Raw genomic sequence first — 10,869 nt, forward strand, 5'->3', positions numbered from 1 at the left:
TCTAGGAAATTATTTAAGTTTCAATATTGTGTGGTAGATCTGATGTCTAAGGGTCCATAAATATCATATAATATTAGAAAGTTTAACGTATTATTAGTTCAGTAACGTATTATTAGTGTTATTATTGATGTTACTAACAACATTTTTTTTTAATTCTTTATTAAAGAGGCTTGCAGCCATAGGCTGCTCAACTCTGCAATAAAGTATTATTAGTATAGAAAGTACTATTCAAATCTAAAAAATCACAAACATCACAAAGCCCGCATGAAATCTGGTCCGCTAGGGGTTCTGAACTCCCCAAAGGATCAATTGACGATCATACGATTTCCTGGGATCGCTGCGACCCATAGAATTTTCTAAAAGTTTCTGAGGTGGTAGGGACAAGGGACAAGGGAAGGTTCAAATACATGTTTTGCCTTTCTCGTACAACAAAGTTGTACCGAAAGGCTATCATTTCATTCCGAAAACGATTTTTTTATAGTTGCCTCGGAGACCCAAAGTGTTATATACCAATCGACTCAGCTTCATGAGCTGAACAAATGTCTGTCTGTCCGTGTGTACTGTGTATGTATGTTTTTTTTTCTTCTTAAGCAATGGAGGGGGAATCTGCTCAACAGACATCCTGGGTTGACCAGGAAGTGCGCGGTTAGGGATCACCGAGGGAGGCAGCACTACATCCCCGACCCGCTAAACCGTTTCCATTGCCGCCAAGCCCAGAGTCCCTTCGGTACAAGTCTCAGGGTACAACCAGAAAGTAATGCTTCAAAGGGAGGCCAGTGCACAACGCACCCTCGAGGTTAGCTGCGTGTCCTTGCAGCACCGAACATCGTAACTCGCTTTTTTAGAAGAACACCATGGTATCGTGCCAGCACGTTTCCGGCTTTCCAGGTGGCCTTACCTAGCCCTATGTCCTCGGAAGGTGGCAAGGGTCGACTTCGCACCTGCTTCCCTCTGCACGGCTGGTATCAAAAATTATGTTGCCGCGTGCACCCCAAATTGACCTTTCTGCGATAGGGCCTATTTGCCAGCACACAGAGGGACTTGCCGACGCGGTGCCTACGCCTGCCCCAGCCTTGACGAGGACCCCTTTCCGTCCTCGGGCTCGGAACCCGCCCGGTTGACCGACGCCACGAAAGCGACGATACCATGTTGTTCTTCGCGCGGCCACTTGTTCGATAAATGGATCGAGTTCGACCACAGAGCATGACCACCGGTATGACCCATGAAGCCGACTCCGATCCCTTGGACCGGGTGTATGTATGTGTGTATGTGTGTGTGTATGTGTGTGCACAAAAGCTACGGAAAACATTAGACAACTTTTCATATAGTAATTCTTAACCGAATTTCTCGCAACAAGTTGCATTCGACAGGGGACAAAACCTTGTTGATCACTATTGAATTTTATAACGAACGACTATTGCGTTAAAAAGTTATGAAGAAAATGGTACATTAAACCATATTAGCACCATATAAAATTGGTGTCTTGGCTAAATGTGAGAAAGGCATTATCACTACTCGGTGAATTAAGTTGGGTTTTGACGTAGGACTTACGTCTTTCTTTACTATACTGGGTGTCATTTAGATTTTTGGAAATCGAGAGCGTTACGCTGGAAGGGAAGATTTTGAACGTTACTAGCGCCTTTATCTTTCGATGGATTTTAAAGATTTATATATCAATCGACTCGGACACTCTCCACCATTTTGCCTATTTCATTTAAACTTAAGATTATTAACGATAAGCTATTGAAAATTTCAATTCTTGTCAAAGCCAGTACAAATTTCGTATGTAACCAATCCCGTGCATTACTAACATGGACATCAGAATACGGTATGTCACGGGCCTTCGTGTCTACCGGAAGATTTTCTTTGTGTATAAAAGAAGCAGTGCCTGTCGTGGGGCCCTCCTTAGCCGTGCGGTAAGACGCGCAGCTACAAAGCAAGACCATGCTGAGGGTGGCTGGGTTCAATTCCCGGTGCCGGTCTAGGCAATGTTCGGATTGCAAATTGTATCGACTTCCCTGGGCATAAAAGTATCATCGTGTTAGCCTCTGATATACGAATGCAAAAATAGTAACCTGGCTAAGAAACCTCGCAGTTAATAACTGTGGAAGTGCTTTAATGAACAGTAAGCTGCGAGGCGGGTCTGTCCCAGTATGGGGATGTAATGGCAATAAGAAGAAGAAGAAGCCTGTCGTGTGCGAGTCATTACAATTTGTGACAGCAGCGCGTACTGACGTGCTTTTTGCTCGCGCATTTTTTGTTTCGTTCGTTCGTTCGCTGTTCACCTACATAGCGACAGCATGCACCAGCGGTAGAACTGCCGGTTGGTCTGCGAATGCATGAAAGAAGTGGGCGCATTTTTTTGTCATTCTGTGCTTGATAATGGTCGGATGCCGTGGTGTCGGTTGCTATGGATGCAATCGCCCATCGCATCGCTCGGAGTTCACGGTTAGAGGCCGATGATGGCTGAGGCAGCGAGAGTAGCGGTGGTGGATAAAGAAGAATAAAATTAGAGAGATTTGGTCTGCTCATCCACGAAAAGCGATTGGTTTCATAATCCACATGATCCCGGGATGGGTACGAGTGATGGCATATGACTGTCCATATATTAAGTTGTGCTTGGTACTAAACGACACGTACATTGAAACATTATTATACTACTATAACAGTTCTGATTCCCCAACAAAAAAATCAACTACACTGATGAAAACAAAAATTTGAATAAAATAATTACTTTCATTTATTTGCAGAAGGCTTTAACAATTAAAGAAGCACAATCAGCAATATAGTGTTAAAATCCATTTTAGATTAAATAATTTCGCTGTATTACATGTAAATGTTTTAAAAAAGTCCGCAAAAAACACTTTCCAGAAGAATATTTAAATAAACTTTATCTTATTCTTTGTTTTTCATTTTCTGAGAAATTGTATACTTAACGTAGACTCGGAGTTTGGAATCAAAACATTAAATAATTTTTCGTTGATGTATTAGCAGTACCTCCTCTATTTTAGTAGGGTTACTGCTCCTTGACTTGTTTCTTATTGTTGTGATTTTTTTCAGCAGTAAGCACGCATGTTAGCAAAAAGAAGCAACGAAATTGGTGCTGTATTTCTTTGTTTGGAAAACGGGACAGTTCCCCTAAAATAGCACATTTTGCCCAAGTCTGAAAATTTTATAAATAGAACTTTCAAACTTCAAATACTATCATCAATAAGAAATCTATAAATGCCCTACATTTGCTTGAGTAAATAAGGGCTTAATAGTTAAAAACAAAGCAATTCTAATTATGTATTTGATTATTAGTTTTATTTCCAGAAGTTTTGAATAAACAAATTGCTAATAATTCTACACAGCATGGAAGTTGTCGTTTCCAATATCAATACTATAATCAAACTCCACAGATCCAAAAGTTAGAATTTAAATGTAAATATGTTACGTTTATACAAGTCCTACGTCTACTCGCGGTTATGTTGAAAACATTACCCATTGATCGTTTTTTATTTAATTTTATGCGCAAAAAATATTAAAACAATGTTTACAACAATAAATTTAGAAACATAATTCTAGAGTAAAGGCTAACTTACATAACTTGGTATGGTATTGGAAACGTCTGGAGATAGTTTTTATGTAGGAATTTTGGCTATCTCAGTCTTAAAAACCATTGAACGATTAGCGTTTTACTCTGCCCGACGTTTCGGCCATTAGATGTGGCCTTTTTCAAGGGAAAAATTGATCAATCGTTTTCGTCCTAATTTACATGTTGTTCTGGGTGTCGTATGATCATCGTTTTGGCTTTTCTACGGTGGTTTTGTTTTACAATTTGATATTTTATCAATGGTCACAGTGCTCGACATAACAACGACTGTTTGGAAAATATAATTTTAAAAATATTTTCACAACAGTCGTTGTTATGTCGAGCACTGCGACCGTTGATAAAATATCAAATTGTAGAACAAAACCACCGTAGAAAAGCCAAAACGATGACCAATTTTTCGAAAACGATTGACCAATTTTTCCCTTGAAAAAGGCCACATCCAACGGCCGAAACGTCGGGCAGAGTAAAACGCTAATCGTTTAATGGTTTTCAAGACTGAGATAGCCAAAAATTTCTACATAACTTACATAACTTCACGCAAAAAAACGTTCTTGAATTCGTGAACCATCAAAAATGCAATCACAATGTGATTTAATTCAGGAACACCAGTCACGTTTTCCAGAACATTCCGGAAAATGTGACTGTTGTTCCCGAAACCGTGAACTTGTTATTTCACAAATTCATGAACGCTTTTTTTAAGGTGTTCGCAGAGCTATTCCTTTGTTATTTCATGAGCAGTTTTCTAACCAAATTTCAGTGATTGTGTAGCAGCCACTGAGCGAGCAATATGTGGGTTATTTATTCTCTAGACGCGAGACAGTGACGTTAAATAATTAGTGCTTGATGGGTCGTACAATTGTAGAACGCGTCGTTTCTATCGAAATAAGCGTGATTCCAAAATCAATTTTTAGCTGTTTCTACGATCTTTTTGAAAACTCGCTTAAAAAAACTTGTTAAAAAAACTCGCGTATAAAACGACCCCAGTCTACGTACGTGATGGAATATGCTTTCGCCTATCAAACGAAGCACATTGAGTACGCGCATTATTTTTTAACATTTCAGTGGAACATGGTTTTCGTCTTAATGTCTTGAAGTAGCTATGTTAAATGAAATATTCAGTCGCTTTCCAAGGCGATTTTCTGTACAATACAATCTCTCTTGTAGCAAAGATAGTCGAAATAATTTTTCTCTCCTTATCATTCATTGACCATCGTTTTGAACAAATAAGCAATATACAATGTACAATCATGTTAATTGAAAAAGCAATATTTGTCGTGGAAATCAATAAAAAGTCATTTTTCTTATTTGTCCTACCCACGATTTGAAACGTGGATGCGCCTCTGATCGTCTAGATGCATGGGCTATGGAGTGTGGGTTCGATTCCCGCCCGGTATAAGGAGGAAACGAAAAATTCTTCACCGGTCCACTGGGTGTTACATGTCCTGTCCGTTGTCTAGGTGTTAAGTGTTCAGTCTGTACAACCTCTGGTAGAAGACGGTGTTCCTGTCTTTTTGACCCTTCCTTCGGAAGTGTCTATAATTTCACTTTGTATGCGTTACGCAGATGTGTTACGTATTAATCTATCAAGAAATCTCGTGAATTATTAAATAAAATGTATGGTATTTGAAACAAATTCACTTTGATATTGAAAATATAATTATAACAAATGATATGATATGGAATTATGCCTATTTTTCTTATTTGTTTCAAAGAAACAAATGATTTTAATTGAGAACATATAGAAGCATGTACAAAAAAATCTTCTCAGAAAAGCAAAAACGAAAAAATTGAAAGGGATTTCAAAAATTTCTTCAGTGGAAGCTAGATAGCAAATGTGAGCATGTTTTGATACACTAATAGACCAATTGTATGCATGTATGTGTGCGTATGTGTGCAAATTCTGAAATTTACTACCATAAAAATCTAGCTCATTTTTAAGGTATTGAACAAGTTTATTTTTACCAAATTAAGCATCCATAGGGCGAAATATATGTTATTATTGAACGCTATTGAGTTTCGCTCAGATCAATGACTGATTTAGTTAGTTCTGGATTAATTAATATCGAGGTCTCTGTGAATTACGAGTGCAATATATGCAACCAAGGATGTTTACGATCATTCAGTAATTTGCGTTCGATCATTTAGTAGTTTGTCAATAACACATTCCAGAAGCTGAATTTCAAAATATGTTGTATGGTGGACTTCTAGTGCGAAAGTTTTTCTGCAACTTTGCCTAATGGTTCGTTATTAGAATTCAACTAATAACGAAGTTAGAGCGCTAGTTGCAGTAACTCAAACTAAATGATTGGAATTTTGTTATTATTTAGTCTAAGTTACTGAAACTATAGCTATAACTCCGTTACTAGTGGAATTCAAACAACGAACCACTAGGCAGAGTTGTAGTAAAACCTTCGCACTAGAAGTCCACCATACAACATATTTTGAAATTCAGCTTCTGGAATGTGTTATTGACGAACTACTAAATGATCGAACGCAAATTACTGAATGATCGTTAACATCCTAATGCAACCAGCGTTACGATTGTTACTAACCATGTCACAATAGTTATTCAATCCGACGAGCTCCTTATAGATAGGCAGCATGAAGTACAGTACGTTATCATTCGTTGAGTTGTCACTCAATCCATGACATCCGCCTTTGGGTAGGCAATTATTTTGTCACTTTCACGGTAAATCGCCGTGGGAAGCTGAGTAGTTTTATCTCGTTTTAAATACTGGAGACTGGAAAAAAATTCCTTATAACTAAGGAAGGGTCAAAATCTCACTGTAGGTGGATTAATCTGGGTTTTTTAATATGTCTTGAGTAGATAGAAAGAGATAGAAACGGGATCCAGTCTCCCCAAATTCTAAGATTGCGCAGTCAAATCGCATATCAAAAATCGATTTACAGACTGTCACACATCAGTAAAGTTAAATTATATATTTCTTGGAGAGTCTGTTCGAAATTAGCGTTGATTTATTTATACATATTCATACATCGGAAATGAGAAAAGGCGATCAATTCTCCTCAGTCTCCCCTAATATTATGGCTGGTGCTGTTATGGATTTCTAAAACCATTGTCATTGAAATTGGCCCAAAACAATGATTGACTAACCTTATTCAACCGTTCAAGTCAATCACAGAGTAGCAACCAAATATTATTTGTGCAGTAGGTCTGAGCTAACCTAAGGTAGCGGTAGTTCGACATTTATTAAATTATTAAGCTAATCATCTTGAAAACTATTCACTTTATTTTAAAACCTGCATGCCAACTTACAAAAAGAGCACAAATTCCTCCCTAGTATTATTTTTTACTCCTTCTCGTGGCACAAGAGCATCTACTCTATTTGTATTTCTTCTTGTAGGTTGGCACGCAGTGAACTGTCCCCAAATTATAATGGCGTTCACTCGGGACTTGACAAAATGATTGGATATTTCATCCTAGAAGCAATCGATAGAGCACATTCATCTGATGCTAGACCAAGGTGAGGGGTCTTAGACCTCAAAAAGAATGTCCATAAAATTCTTGTTGGCGCATTTCACACACGTAAAAATTATACTATGTAGAGTATCTTACGGCTCGAGCATTTAGATTTCTGCTATTTCCATGGGCAGCGTTGTAAAATGTCATCTGCATTTCATTCGACTAATTTGTCCCAAACTTTTTCAGGAAGTCCTAATCTCTTCACAATTTTTGATAAACTCTTGAGTAGTCCTATATTTTTGACTAAAAGTACATTGCTCTAAATATAAAATCTGACGCTAGACAGTGAAATCTCTTCAAAATGTCACGTGTCATTTGACATAATGTCATTTGAATGACATTTTGCCTCTCACGCCTAAGATTACATGTTAGCAGCAATGTCCTATTGGGAAATGTTACAGGAACATTTAAGCGCTACAAGTTCCTCATTCCTCATAATTGATATCTAACTTCCTAACAAAGTTCTCGGAAAATTATACAAATGAATGCCAAGGATATTTTATAATGCTCATCAGAGCTAATTCAGTCGATCAGTTTTATCAATGTTTGATACAAAAAGCGTTTGGTAATTATTAGACTATTTAAATGCGAAAATGTGCCCAAGCCGTGAATTTCTACAAGTTGTTAAAGCACACATTAAATAAACATTACTTAAAGCATTGTACATAATTTATGATTAATTAATTGATTCTTCTATTTGTTTCCAGGTTTGGCAAACGCGGCTACATGAATCCAGCTGGTTATGGTCAAGATGAACAGGAGGTAAATCTTCATCTTAATCGTTAGAACGTACCTTCTATCCTATCATTTCAATCATCCTGTAAATCGTTGTGAACAAGTCCACGTACCTATTCATTGCTTCAACTCTTGAATAATTCTCTAGCGTAACTATTACAGGATGATTGGCAGGATTCAGCATTTACAAGATGAACAAAACAACATAAATTAAACTATGAATGAGACGACAATCAGGAGCTATCATATCTAGCCTGGCCATCACGATAGCGTCGGATAACGCCATCATTTATCTCACGATCAGCACAATAAGCCATGATCAATTTCAATAAAGATTAATATCAAAATAATTGATACATGGGGCAAAAAAACACATCAGAATAAAATACTGCAAATAACAATCATCGGTTGTTATAATTGGACTATGAGGAATAAGATTATTTGAAACATACAATATTCTGCTACATAATCTTTCTTTGTAAGGTATGTTTAAATAATCAGGCATTAAAGTATTTCAAAAGAGGATCTGATTTCAAATAGTTAAAATTACTGCTACGATTGTTTTCAACAAACGAATCACATGTACATATATAAGCGTATATTATACAAGAACTGTTTCAGCATTAGAATAAATGTCAAGATTCACTGCGTGGTATCTGGCGCAGTTATGATGTTCTGACCGTTGAGCAAAAATAAAGTTCTCTAAAAGAACAAACCAATACCAACTGTGCTGTTTTATTTAATCCGAAATATTTAATTGTGTTAGATTTTTATAATGGAAATATTCGTGTAATCATTTTTAATTATTGCTCAATATACATATCATTGAGCTGTAAAATGGATGTAAAACTCCGATCTTGTGTGTTTCTCTATCTTTTCTAGTTCGCTGTTAAAGTTATTATTATTTATACAACATAGATTTCTACATCCGCTCGATCCATGACTACACATCCCCAGCCACGCAGGGTCCACAAAACGTATTCCACCTGTTCGTTCCACTTTGCTCGCTGCGTCTTCCCTTTTTGTGCCCGTCGGATCGCTATCGAAAACTATTTTCATTATGTTTCTGTTCAACATTCTGGCTACGTGCCCAGCCCCCCACAAGTGTTCGATTTTTGAGCCGTGAACGATGGATAGTTCTACGAGCAGATGAAGCAATCCGCGGATCATTCGCCTCCTCAATGTAGCGACATCCATCTGTACCAGCCATATAGGATATGTATCACTTTTCCTTTTTCTATCCAGTTCATATATTTGGCAGGCTCAGTTACTTAAAGTGGAAAATGGCGCTTATAAGACCGAGTTAATGGTTCTTCACGTTGACATGTTGAAATAAAGCATCAGCAATACATCGTTGCATTCGTAATGCTGATTTAGAGCATCGTTGTCTAACAGTTGTTAAACAAATGCAACTTCACACCGTTAACACTACAAGTATCGAGCCAAGAATTGTAACGTAATGTGCCAAGGTCGCAAAAAAAAGTGGAACGGCAACTTTGAGCATTCATCTAGAATTCCAGGAAGAGCTCCTGAAAAAAAAAACTACGAGAGAAATTCCTGGAAGAACTCCAGGAGTAATTTCTTCAGGAAGATTTTTTTTTAGAAACTCCTGAAAAGATTCTTAGATGAATTGCGGGAAAAAATCCTTGAGGGACTTCAGGATGAATTTCCAAAGGAAGTCTAGGAAGAATTTCCGAACAGACGCTAGGAGGAATCCTTGGACAAATTCCTGAAGGAACTCCAGGAGGAATTCCTGAAGGAGCTCCAGGAGGAATTCCTTAAGAAACTCCAGGAGGAATCCCTGCAGGAGCTCCAGGAGCTCCAGGAGGAAATCCTGGGAAACTCCAAAAGTAATTTATAGAGGAAATCCAAGAAGATTTTTTGGAGAAACTCCAGGAAAGATTCCTGTAGGAACTCCAAAAAGATATCCTGGATGAACCACAAGTAGAAATAATGGAAGAGCTCCAGGAAGAATTCATTGATGAACTCCAGGATGAATTCCCGAAGGAACTCTTAGAAGAACTTCCGAAGATACGCCAGGAAGCATCTCTGGAGAAATTCTTGATGGAACTCCAGGGAAGAAATTTAAGGAGGAGCTCCTATTGGAGCCCACCTCCACCTAACCCTCGTCAGTCATCGGATCCGCAACCCATCGTCAGGGCTGCCTGTTGACGACTGACAACTTGTTCTTCTTGGAGGCATTCCTCCAACGTTACCCGGATAAATGGCAACCGATCAATGCAACGATCATTGGATAGACGACATGGACAAACGGAAACAAACGGAATTCCCGAAGGAACTCTTTGAAGAACTTCCGAAGATACGCCAGGAAGAATCTCTGGAGAAATTCTTGATGGAACTCCAGGGAAGAAATTTAAGGAGGAATTCCTATTGAAGCCCCCCTCCACCTAACCCTCGTCAGTTATCGGATCCGCAGCCCATCGTCAGGGCTGCCTGTTGACGACTGACAACTTGTTCTTCTCGGAGGCATTCCTCCAACGTTACCCGGATAAATGGCAACCGATCAATGCAACGATCAGATTGTCGCTTCGGTTCCCTTTGTTCTGCTGTCCTGAACATGTTGGGTACCAAGCTGTCAAATCGTATGGATTTTCCTTCTTTGACATTTAGCTCCCCTATCCTCGCCAGCAAAAGATGTTCCGGACAGCGACGACAGCGACAATCTTTATCTGGTAACTAAAATATCTTTTGTTAGTACGTATTAATCGTCGTGTTCGTGATTAAGACCTGAGAGAGAGAAGACAGCTCGCTTTATTTACGTTCATCCTAAAGGTAGCCTTACACCTCGGGAATTTGGTTCGCGGAATTTTTTCCCATGCAATTTTGCATATGCGATGTTTTCGGGATTTGGGCACGGAAAATCAAAATCCCGGCCCCATTTAAAATGCACGGGGATCAAAATCCGGCGGAAAATTTTCCCGAGGTGTAAGGTGGCCTTAATTTCACCGCGATCCAGTCACTGCGAACCGAAAAAGTAAACACTGCGATGCAACTTCAAATGGTCGTAACCAAAATTATTTATTTGGCAATTTAT

At 38.5% G+C, this 10,869-nt stretch overlaps 1 protein-coding gene across 1 annotated transcript in view; it reads left to right on the forward strand.

Moving 5' to 3' along the window:
- Window positions 1–8,535, forward strand: part of LOC134205156 (neuropeptide F-like) — an 83,300-nt gene extending 74,765 nt beyond the window's left edge. Inside the window, exons 3-5 of the mRNA XM_062680133.1 lie at window positions 6,961–7,080; window positions 7,787–7,841; window positions 7,977–8,535. Coding sequence (XP_062536117.1) covers window positions 6,961–7,080; window positions 7,787–7,841; window positions 7,977–8,009 — 208 coding nt within the window. The 3' untranslated portion in view covers window positions 8,010–8,535. The remainder of the gene's footprint in view (window positions 1–6,960; window positions 7,081–7,786; window positions 7,842–7,976) is intronic.
- Window positions 8,536–10,869: the final 2,334 nt, after the last annotated feature.

The sequence above is a fragment of the Armigeres subalbatus genome, chromosome 1 (genome assembly GCF_024139115.2).
Source record: "Armigeres subalbatus isolate Guangzhou_Male chromosome 1, GZ_Asu_2, whole genome shotgun sequence".
In the NCBI taxonomy this organism is placed as follows: Eukaryota; Metazoa; Arthropoda; class Insecta; order Diptera; family Culicidae; genus Armigeres; species Armigeres subalbatus.